This window comes from Trichoderma aggressivum, assembly GCF_033847375.1.
Source record: "Trichoderma aggressivum f. europaeum strain CBS 100526 chromosome Unknown scaffold_028, whole genome shotgun sequence".
In the NCBI taxonomy this organism is placed as follows: domain Eukaryota; kingdom Fungi; phylum Ascomycota; class Sordariomycetes; order Hypocreales; family Hypocreaceae; genus Trichoderma; species Trichoderma aggressivum.
In genome coordinates, this window is record NW_026946394.1 from 102,549 (window position 1) to 113,810 (window position 11,262).

Here is an 11,262-nt window from a genome sequence, read left to right on the forward strand (position 1 = left end):
GCTCCGCGATATAAATCACCCACTGCGGATAATAGTTCCCACAGAGCCTCAGACACTCAAGTTTTATGCCTATCGTATATCAGAACAGTAGTAACAGTCATTCAATGTTGCCAACAATTATTCCCATGAATAATTTAAATTTCAGTTGCACAAATATGCCAATCAATATGTGGCGACTTTCTCATTGGAGGTCGAATATGCATGTCTCAGTCCTTACCCTTGCGTATTGATCGTCTAACAAGGCGAGGGGCGTCTTGGTGTGATACCCTCCATTCGGTGATTTTGTAAATAAGTTGACACATCGTGTAGGTAAAATTATGTCAAGGCAAGCCATGTCTAAATGATCGAGAAAATGACGAGAAGCTACTTGTTGTCAGATTGCAGGCTTTTGGTCGCGCTTTAAGCATCAATGCGCACGAAAATGTTTTCTAGCTATAAATATTGGGCTTCTGGCATTGATCAGAATGCAAACAGCTGATCAGCAGTTCTCCATCAGATCTTTTATTTGGAATTAAACACTTGTTACCTTTCAATATACATCATTGATATACTACCTCTTTTGTTCCTTCTAGCATACCATTTAAGCTTTGTCTCCTAGAAAGAACGAGGTGAAAGCCAAAATGATTACTTTTAGCCCAAATTGTACGCTTCCTGAGGCGCCTGGTGTATTTTCAACGCCTCAAATGTCAGATCTAGCATGGAAATCATCTGGAGCTGTATCGGAATAATTATTCTCTCAACATGGTCTATCCTTCATCCCAATATTCCGCCTGACTTTCGAAAACAGGCCAAATGGCAACTCTGTTTATAAAAATCATATTCGATTGCTCGAAAGGCTCTGTGGATGATTGTCATGTTTGTTGCACCCGAGGCCCTGACTTCCTTATACGCCCACAAGATGTTCAGCGCACGCCATAACCATACATTTCTTGAAACGTTGGCAGCTAAGCAACAAGTTCCATGGAGCCGCACGCATACCCTATTTGCAGACATGGGAGGATTCGCTATCTATTTCTCAGACAAAGAGTTTTACTCGCCATTTCAGAAAAGAGACTCCCACGAAACTACATTTGAACGTATATTAAAATACATCAATGAATTCAAAGAAAACTTCTTCAAAAGAGTGAAGAAAGACAAGATTTGCAAATTACTCACGCGACCAAAGAGAGACGACCCTGACTTTATCAACCGTTTCAAGTTTAAGCAAAAATTCTTTTTTTGGCTGGTTTGGATCGATTCTTTGGAAAAAAAACCCAAAACATATGAAAATTGCCACCGACATCAAAAATGGGCTGAAAGAGGACCAAATTACGTATGGGAAGCTGCAAATACTCGCAGCATTGTCTGGGGATATGTGGGTGTTGGACGCGGCACAACTCATCGTTGCAGCGAAAGAGGGAATCATCAAGCTCCCTAAAATCACAAAAAAGGAGCTCCTAGACAAAAGTAAATCCGACGCACTGGTCAAGACCTTGGCCATTATGCAAGTGTTATGGCTCATTATCCAACTTGCCGCCCGGAGATATTACGGGTTGGCCTCTGCACCGTTTGAAATCAGCACGGTTGCCCTGTCGGCTTCTGCAATTATTTTGTATATCCTTGAGTGGAACAAACCAAAAGACGTCAGTGTACCCATCTACGTTCTTGCAAATAAAGTGAACTAAGACGCAGATGAGAATGACTCTCATGAGACGACTACTCCTCAAGAAACGACCACGCCACAAGAAATAACTGCTTCTCAAAGAATGACTATTTCTCAGGAAAAGACTACTCCTCAAGAGAAGACTGTTTTTCAAGAAGATGTTACTTCTCAAGAAAGGAATATTCCTGAAAAAACACATATTTCTGAAAAGGCCTTCAAAGAAGCTTTCAAAAAAGTCTTCGAGGCAGCCCCTTATATATATCTACGATTTCCCATCATACCAACCAAGCTTTATCAGATCCCTAGCTGTGCCTTTCACGTTACCCATGTTGACAACGACAACGACGATAGTAACGATAACAATGGCAACAGCAGCAATGGTAACAGCAGAGTTTGGGGGAAATCGACTCTTATTGCAGTCGTTCCTATTCTTTCATTTGGGGGTATTCACATCTTTGCATGGAATTTCTACTTCCAAACTAAAATCGAGCAACAGTTATGGAGGGTCTGCTCGGTGTCAGCTACAGTTTTGCCATTACCATACCTTGCTACCCACTGGTCCTTTATGAAACACGACACAAACGTTGGGAAGACAAGAATAAGGCAAATCAGGACAATCCAAGGAGTCTTGGCTCTCTTCTATGTTCTTGCACGATTGTTTATTATTTTTGAGAGCTTGAGGTCATTTTACTATTTACCACGCGATGCCTTTGAATCTACATGGAGTGTGAATTTCCCACACCGGGGGTAAATAGCAAGGTGCTGCATAAGATACTGCCTGATTTCTATATTATATACATTATTGAGCGCCGTTTTGTTCAGTCTAGTATTCAAGGCGTGAAGTCTACTGTTACCTGCGTACACGTGCTCGAAGCTGGGAGGGGACACTTTGATCTGAATTACTACAAGATCTTCCATCCTATCCCTCCCTTATCCAGTAAATTTGACATAAACTTGAAGCGCAAAATGATTGACTAGCGTTTCTCGCTGTCGAGATTTCCCGTTGGTTTATGATTCATATCTAATATCAAACAAATCTATACATTTCCAAATATAAAATAGGAGCGGAGAAATGCAACACAAAAGCCAGGTTTCCGTCTTACCATACTACATATATCCCAGCAGCCTCCTGCCAAAGCCGAATAGTAAAACACATTTTCCGATGACGCGGCCAAAGATGAGAGGCAACCCAAACCGATACCAAGTAATAGGCCGCCATAGTCTGGCTTCCGGCAGTATTATCTTGTCATTTGTCTTTCTCCTGGCTGCTGCGTTTTCCACTGGCTTGCCAATAAACGATTCGATAGCCTCAATCATGATCTTGACAGTCTCCTGCGGTTGGCTCAAAAAGGGCGAATGACTTGTCTGCAGCTCTCTATGCATGACAGATGCACCCATGCTCCTCGCCATTCCTACATTCATGCGCTGTACTACCACTGGAAGCCCCTGGTCCTCGACGGTGCCGATATAACAAGATGGCACATCCCTCCATCCAGCATAAGAGTATTCACCCCCTTCAAACAATGCCTTGAGACTCTGCGGAGTGAGCAATGAGACCCAGTATCTTGCCTCATCTTCTGGCACGTCATGATAGAAAAATTTGCGTGGAGAAACAACGAGGTCGGCAAATCCAGTCTCTTTATTGATGCGCCACTGGGGGGGAGGATGTCCAAAGAAGGGGTCCATGAAGGCGAGCCCCGTGAATGTAAAGCCGGACGCTATGAGAATAAGGCCAACGACATAGCCGGTAGTTGTACGTTGAGCATTTTTCGCAATCGTCCCTCGGGGTCGAGCAAAGTCTTTGATAGCACTGTTTCCAACCAAACCACCGTATGAGTGGGCGACAACTATCACATCGCGCCCGCAACTTGTTTCGTCCGAAATTGCTTTGCGTGCGGCGTCAAGATCGTCTTTGAAGGTCCGGGTTGGGTCACCGGTGGTCGAAGGGAGTGTGACAGCGACGCATTTCAGCTTGTATTTCTCTTGTAGGGGTTTGATGATCAAATTGTAGCAGGCAGGCGAATGCCATGCACCAGGAACAAAAACTAGCGTTGGAAACTTGGACATTTCAGAGCACAACTAATAGCTTGTGACGGCTCTTATCCTCAACTAGAAGCAAAAGAAAGAAGACTTGCAAAACTATGTCAGTCAGTATATCGTAGAGCCTGAGGCATATGGGTATACAAAGTAATTAATCGCCCCTTGACTCGGCCTTCGGTAGCCGACTAGTTGCGCTACGCAGTTGGTTGGCTACCGAAGGCCGAGCGAATTGGCGGGTTTACCTACATGCGGTTATAACCGTTACTCGCTACCCACTGATTTGGAAAGCCATAAGACGCTGTAAATGCCTCCCACTGGTGGAGTATCATCTTCCTAAATTAACTGGAGAATATACGAACATACGAACATATTCGGTTGTTGCCCAGGATGATTGAACCATGCCACGATTCTGCAGAACCTTGGGTGGCTGTGTTGACAGCATTGAGAAACTGCTTTGCAGTCACTGACAAAGGTTGGTCAACATAAAACCGCATTCTTCAGACTGGTTTACAGCGGCATGCCAACACCCAATTAATTATACGAAATCCCGGCTTGTCAAACATTGTAGTAGTATTGCTCAGAACCCCCCCACTGACCATCATTTATCTCATCAACACCTTCTGGATCCCAAGAAGCTCTTGCGGTATAGGATCCCGCGAATCTGCATCCGATTTATCTTCTTCTCCCCAGTGAAAACACCACCTTGACTGTTCATCTACTCTGCGGTCAAGATCGGATTATTTCACCTGGCGAAATTAAAGCTCTCCATATCCGTTCTCACGCCTTTTCCCGTCTTTAGATAGCTCGGGATCGGGCTGTAGCAACTTACCGATATAGCTCATCTTACCAAAGGGTTATGAAAGTCCTACATAATGGGTGGAAACAGTGGTAGTGTAACAGTGTAGATGATGTCTCATTCAATTGGGATCTTTAAACACTTGAATGGACAATCCTCGTTACATCGACACACCAAGTTAGCTGTTCAGCATTCCATAACTCAAGTTCAAAGCTACCGAGGTAGTGACAACCGCAGATGCCAAAGGAATAGAGCGACCGTGGCAGAAAGCAGCGATAGTGGCGGATACTCAGGGAATCGAGTATCTACACAAGTAATGGTAAATAAAAGATCTTAGCTCTGCATCTTGTCATGACAACTGAACACCACATAGTCGCTAGGATGCTAGAGAGCCAACTTGGCAAGCTGAAGAGCCACCCCATGAAGAAATAATGACTAGTATAGCTTGCGATTCCATAACTCCTGGGACAGAGTCTGTACGAAGGCCACCTCAGTACAGGATTCACCTCGTATAGTTCTCTCTCTGACCGCTCGGCTGTGAAGCTAGACGGAAGGATTTGGAACCTTAAGACCAGTATCTGCTCCAAGTTCAGCAGGCATTGCAGCTAAGGTGGCAACAGCTGGTTTAACCATCGTGATACTTTGGTGTTTGTCCAGTGCCCAGACGATGCAGTAAGCTATATTGGTCACCGCAGAAGCTACTACGATCAAATCAGGAGTATATAGATAGAATGATGTCGCTAATTGAGGCTGACCAAAAGAATAATAAGGCGGAAAATACTCGGGACTCATGAGTAATCAAGAAGTCATCTCGATCCTGGCTTGTGTTTAAGAGTGAGGGAGTCTGTGTGCAGTGCCAGAAGCTTACATGCGGCTAGCTCGATCCCCGCATAACGGTTCATAACAAAGCACCCACCAGGGGTGTAAGAAGCAATTTAACCATAAATCAAGCTTCAATCAATTGCTGCCCGCTAGCGGAGACCAAAGCCTGAGGCAGCCTCACCTCGTCAGTCAACAGCAGGCGGATCGCTAGTCATATAGGCGGGGTGGAGAAGAAACAGGGCTCGATAAATGTGCTCTTACGGCTTCAGTCCTTTGGCCCGAGGGTGTATAGCGCAGACCGTTGTCCAAGTGAGCTCGACGTGCAACAATCTATCTATACGTATTGATGCAAGACAGGTATTCCAAGACATATACTTTCTGCTTTGCCTCAATCCGCTTGACGATGTCTCATTTATCGACATATGGTTTGTTTCGTTCGGTCAATATTCAGTCGTGAGGTTTGTTGTATTTGGCGCATACTTTCGGTTTTAGTGTGAAAGAGCCTCACTATTAGCTCTCCTATGTTAATAGCAGTTCTACCTGTGTCTCGTATGATACGCATATGTACACCTCACAGCTTCTTTAGGGCGGCGACGTTACTGTAACGGACAGCGCAGTGTGTTCCAACATAATAAAGCCATACTTGACAATATCAACTGCCTTGACTGCTTGGGCGGCACGAGTACTCTTAATCCCATCACCGTTCATTTCGCTTGCTACATGAGTAAATCACCAAGGCAAAAATTAAAGCCACAAGGTGATGCCTGGAATGGTAGTTTAGACATTTTGGGGAAGGCTAGTTGCAGAGCAGCTGAGGAATTGCTGTTTCTCGACCAAATGGAACTACGCTTGAGAATTCCTCGGTGGACGGCACAGTAGGGTCTGAATTGGCCGCTTGAATTGAGCTATCAACTCGAGGGTGAGAGCGTAAGGCCACGGTTGAGTACTGATACACCGTCATTTTCTGGAGATCAATTAGCTTATAGCAGGAGTGTGAGAGTAGCCTCGTCCTCTGGGACGATTGACGATTCTACCCCCGAGAGTTTAAGTTATGGCATAACGAGAGAGCCGGTCTTTAATAGTATGCCCTAATCTTTGTATGCGTACAAGTTACTGCTCTTGGGTGTACCAGTATCAGACTCGAGACCGTAGCAGGCATCGGGCATCAAGAGCCAGCAAACGCATGGGAAGGCATGGGAGAACGTTGTCATTAGCCAGACTGTGTACAATAAGTGCTTACAAGTTAATATATAGCATATTAAAGCTCATAAGGGGTATAGAGAACGCACGAAAACAAGCTCTCGAATTATACTCCCCGTTACATTATTCCACGACATTTGAAAGAGATCGCCAGTCTATTTTACTCGATTCAAGCCTGGGACATTACAATTCCATCTCTTAGAAGATAACTGTGGCCTAACATCAGGTATTCTATTAGAGGAAGACTACTGCAATAATAAATAGAGCTGCTGCGTTTAACCAGCCGCCTCAGACTTAACCCGCAACGGGCCACTGGCCAGTGCAGAGCATGTAATCGCCCAGTGATGTCAATAGGTAAAGTTTGAGGCTTTCCACTAGCGCAGATACGCTTTTATATTCAATATCTCAAAATATACCACGAACCAGAGGAGCAAAGTCTTCTTCACCAGACAAATGGTCTGCTACTCAGCCGGTGTGATGCGCGGTCAAAATTTACTGAGTTCTAACCAAAGAAACCGTCATATGAAGTGATTGGGAAGCAAGAATAACATAGTAAGCCAGCCATATCAAAACTTCGAAACGCTCCCAAATATGACCTAGAGGAAGAGTGAATTACACGGTACCTATGTCAATACGGTGGTGAATCTCAGACGTCGCCGCTTGGTGCACTATAAATTAGCCCTTATAATAAAGATTAATTCACGCTGTTCTCAACAAGCGCTTGAGCTGGATCGGGATCTTATGGTTTCATAAGTATTGCCCGGTTAGCTCAATCGGTAGAGCGTGAGACTCTTATGAGCACACGTTCTGATGCAATCTCAAGGTTGCGGGTTCGACCCCCGCATCGGGCTCTTCCTATATTTACATACCCGAGACATCAAAAGCGCATTTCTTTTTTGGCATTTGCATAAACTGCTTTTTTTGTGTTGTTTCCAGTTTCCCCCAAAAGCCCATCTTTTTACGTATGTATATGAGTGAGGAGATGGCTGCCCTCGTGAGCTCTTCTTTCACTGTGGTGATATGATGATCGAGAATGACTTCATGTTCAAAAGAATACATGTACTATACACTATACTCAGCCCTCGCTTAATAGAGTATCCGTATAGTACTTCTCAAGCATCACTCTCGAAACAAGCCGTGCCGAGACTTCACTTTTAAACGGGAGTTTTCAGAACAAGCTCGTGACTATACTTTTTTTCTTTTCCTCTGCGCATATCGCGCACATGTAACTCATGATCACTCACTCACACTCAACCCAATCCCCGGCCGGCATTCAGAAACACACTCCAAACCGGTTCCCTGTCACATCGTGGCCCTTTTTAGGTGCCCCCAGAGCAATATCGGCAAAAGGCACACAAATCTCTTGGTTAGTACTACCCCAAGTATATCTAAGTCTTAATCTTGCCGAGAAAGAATGTAACCTCCCACGCCACCCATTTCCCGTTCGTTTCTCATGAAGATCATCATGTTTTCCCGGCTTCAAAAAACAACTCGCATACTTCTAGACAATGTAAAATCCCCCCCCCCCCCCATCATCATTCTCCTTCCGAAAGCAAGCAAGCTGATTAGCGCCCGACGGCTCTTCATTCTCTCCGCCATCCTTATTCCACTGCTCTTACAAGCAAAATCATCCGCGACTCCCCTTGTGCAAATTAAACACCCCCCCTTCTTTTTTTCGGAGCTCTAACTCGGCATTTCCTTGCCGTGGGCTCACACCAGCGTTGGCCTAATGCGGATGGTATCAAAATCATCCCAAAATGGGGGGTGACGCGGCCTCTCTTGGAGATAGTGAGCAATAGTCCACATATTACACTTCCGCGCAAAAGCAGCACCAAGTGCGTTTCTGCTCTTTGTTCGAGTACGTTAGAGTACAGTGTGTGGTTGATCTGCGACCACTCATGGCGTTTGCGAATGACACCAAACGTTAAATCCACAACTTCTATAGCTTCTTTGAGTGTACAAACAGGGCGACAAAAAGTAATCCGAATACGCCGAAATAAGAATAAAACAGAAAAGCCATCAATTCAATAACATCGAATCTTTATCTTGCTTTAGAAATACTATGACTCATTTCTTCCTACGAGTTTCTGAAACGTAGTTTCTGCCAGCAATCATTGTGGTGGTTTTTGTCCAACGCACTCAAGATTGCCATCTATACTTGGCAGCCGAGTAACCGCTCATGATTCCAGCCATGAAGATAAACAGGAAAAGTCATGCAACAAGGTTAATCACAGAATAGTAGAATCAAGCTTTTTTTTAGTCCATTGTTATCGGGAACCAGGAAAAAGAGCGTGGGGAGTGGCATGCTGCTTGTGGCCGAACGACGGATTACGACATCTGTTGCACCTCTGATATCATACTGTATGACTTGAAATGCCACCTCTTTCGTTTCGGGACAAGCTATTCTTAGCAGGTCACTACACTGTCAATATGTCACTGTTGAATAGCAGCCAGCTACGAGGTACTCTGCGTTTTGACAGCATCGGTATCATCCGCTATTCTCATACATACAAGAAAGCACTTGGTTTAGAAGTGACAAGTTATACTTCACGACACAGGTGTTAAATAAACTTAAAAGAAAGGTTTGAAAGAGAATGAAATACACCATTCAACTAGACTACTTATAAAAATAAGTATAAAAAAAAAGACCCAATCATTTCGGTCGACAAGTCTTTCCTTTTCGCCAAAAAGCCAGAAATTCCACCGGCTCGTTTCCCAGTCCCGACCAAAACCAAGCCAACCCAGAGATCCACACACAAAGGAAATAAGCTCCTTGGAGCAAGTGATACAAGTTCGAAAGCTCCACAAGTCGTTCAAGCCAGCTCCTCCAGACGCCAGAGCAATGCATCCGATGAAAACACACACACAAAAATCATGACTTGTATATAGCCTCCCAAAGCCCTAAGTGGTTCTAAGTAGAAAAGAAAAAGAATTGGATCATAAAGAAAGTACGGGATAGACCAGCTCCGCGCTGCTCTAGATACAAAACTTGCGATCGAGCATCCTCAGGGCACGAGTATCTTCGCTTGCGCCTCCCTTTTCGGCGAGGGCAATGTTTGATGTCCTTGGGCTGCTGTGTGCACTGCCGTTTGCGCCAGCCTCCGAGTTTGAAGACGTCGTAGGGTGCAGGAGAACAGACAGGCTAGCCTTGTTACCATTCGTGCTGTGGACCTCCAGATGAGAGCTTTGAGGCGGGCTCGAGCTCAGTGGCCGCGTAGGAGGGGTGTGCAGTCCGCTGTGCGCCGGAGCAAGAGGGCCATTGGCCATGGCACCCAGCGCCGGGAGAGGTCCTTGGGGCTTCTTGTCGGACATGGTTCGTGAGTCTCCGATGGCAGCTTGCGCGGCAGCCTGCAAGGTGTGTTGGTGAGGAGAGTCGTGGATACGGGGCGGCGTCGGTCCCTGCGAATACTGCTGGCTAGGGTACGGAGGCAGTGGAGCAGCAGGCCTTGGGGCGTTTTGCAGAGGCGGCAACGCAGGGCGCTCGTAAGCCGAAGGGCGATCGTAAGGAACCGGGGCATGCTGGTAGTGATGTGACGGTGGTGGTGCCGCTGGTGCCGGAGGTGGAGGCGGCGCATACGCATGGTGTGGCGGCGGTGGTCCTTGGGGAGGGTATGGAGCTGGGAGATGGTGGCCGGGGGGAGGATGGGAGTAAGGGGCCGGAGCGTAGTGGGCATACGGAGGCGTCGCAACTGGCGATGGAGGCCACGCATATCCTGGCTGCGCGTAGTGGGTTGCGTATGGTTGGTGAGCCGGGTGAGGAGGGTGATGCTGAGGAGCAATCATGTAAGGCGGCTGCTGCATCGGCGCCCTGGTGAGTGCCGGTGTCTGGTTCGTCTCGCCCATGCTTGATTCGGGGTACATGCCCTTGACAGGAACGATTGCTCGCAAGTTGGGGTCGGTGGTTGGCTGAGGGAGCTCGGGCTGGCCGGGCTGGGGTCGAGAGTAGTAGGAGATGAGGTGGAGATGCTGGCCGCTCGAGGTCGTAATGCTGAACGACTGCTTCATGAGACCATCTGCCTTGTATCGATAACCCTCGGGTTCGCCATCGTCGTGATCCTCGTCACTGCCACGGCCGGATTCTGGTGTCTTGCCATTCCCTCGTCTGCTTCCGCCAAAGCCGCCGCCTCGCTTGCCCTCCATTTCGCGGTAGGTCAAGAAGCTGCCTGATACTCTGCTGGCGCTCCATGACTTTCCATCGGTCCATCGCCTCATGCCTGCTTCCCGCTCGTCCCATACGAAAACTGACCCGGATCGGATGGACTGTCTCTCCTTTTCTGAAAGTCGACGCTGAACTCGAGGCAAAAGGCCCAGCCGACAAGCTTCGAACAGCTTGATGGCATCCGCCGGAGTCCGTACGTAGCCGTGATACGTCTCCATCTTCTCCGAAGCCATTGGCTCGGATTTGTACATGTGTAAACGTCCGATGAGACGGACTAGCTTTTATCCCAGATAAGAGAGGTGTAGGAGGGCCGGATCACTCAGACACAGTGGCCTGAAGCGATCTCTCGTCAGCCCGGGGAATCAAGAGACTTTGATATCAAGGCGTGTGATGTCTGCTGCAGAATTCAACAGCAAATTGTCGCCAGAAGAGTCGTAGTTGAGAGTGTGCTTCCAATACGTTCTTCAAATACCACTACAGGATATGGGTTAGTTGATTACGCCAACAAAGGTTTGCAGTTGAGAATATAAGCGCAAGCAAGATTGTGCTTTGCAAGATGGAAAGGGAGGGGTGAGACGGTGGACGCCAAGCTGCCATGCATCA

The 11,262-nt window shown here is 46.7% G+C and overlaps 3 protein-coding genes across 3 annotated transcripts; 1 reads left to right on the plus strand and 2 right to left on the minus strand.

Annotated features, from left to right (window-relative positions):
- Window positions 1-1,262: 1,262 nt before the first annotated feature.
- On the plus strand, window positions 1,263-1,664 carry Triagg1_6821 (uncharacterized protein; the record flags this gene model as incomplete). Its single annotated transcript, XM_062901488.1, has 1 exon — window positions 1,263-1,664. One exon carries the CDS (start codon window positions 1,263-1,265, stop codon window positions 1,662-1,664), a length of 402 nt encoding a protein of 133 aa, XP_062754149.1.
- Window positions 1,665-2,749: 1,085 nt separating this feature from the next.
- Triagg1_6822 (uncharacterized protein) lies at window positions 2,750-3,709 on the minus strand (the record flags this gene model as incomplete). The annotated part of the gene is made up of 1 exon (XM_062901489.1): window positions 2,750-3,709. One exon carries the CDS (start codon window positions 3,707-3,709, stop codon window positions 2,750-2,752), a length of 960 nt encoding a protein of 319 aa, XP_062754150.1.
- A 5,767-nt stretch (window positions 3,710-9,476) lies between these two features.
- Triagg1_6823 (uncharacterized protein) lies at window positions 9,477-10,892 on the minus strand (the record flags this gene model as incomplete). The annotated part of the gene is made up of 1 exon (XM_062901490.1): window positions 9,477-10,892. One exon carries the CDS (start codon window positions 10,890-10,892, stop codon window positions 9,477-9,479), a length of 1,416 nt encoding a protein of 471 aa, XP_062754151.1.
- Between the last annotated feature and the right edge of the window lie 370 nt (window positions 10,893-11,262).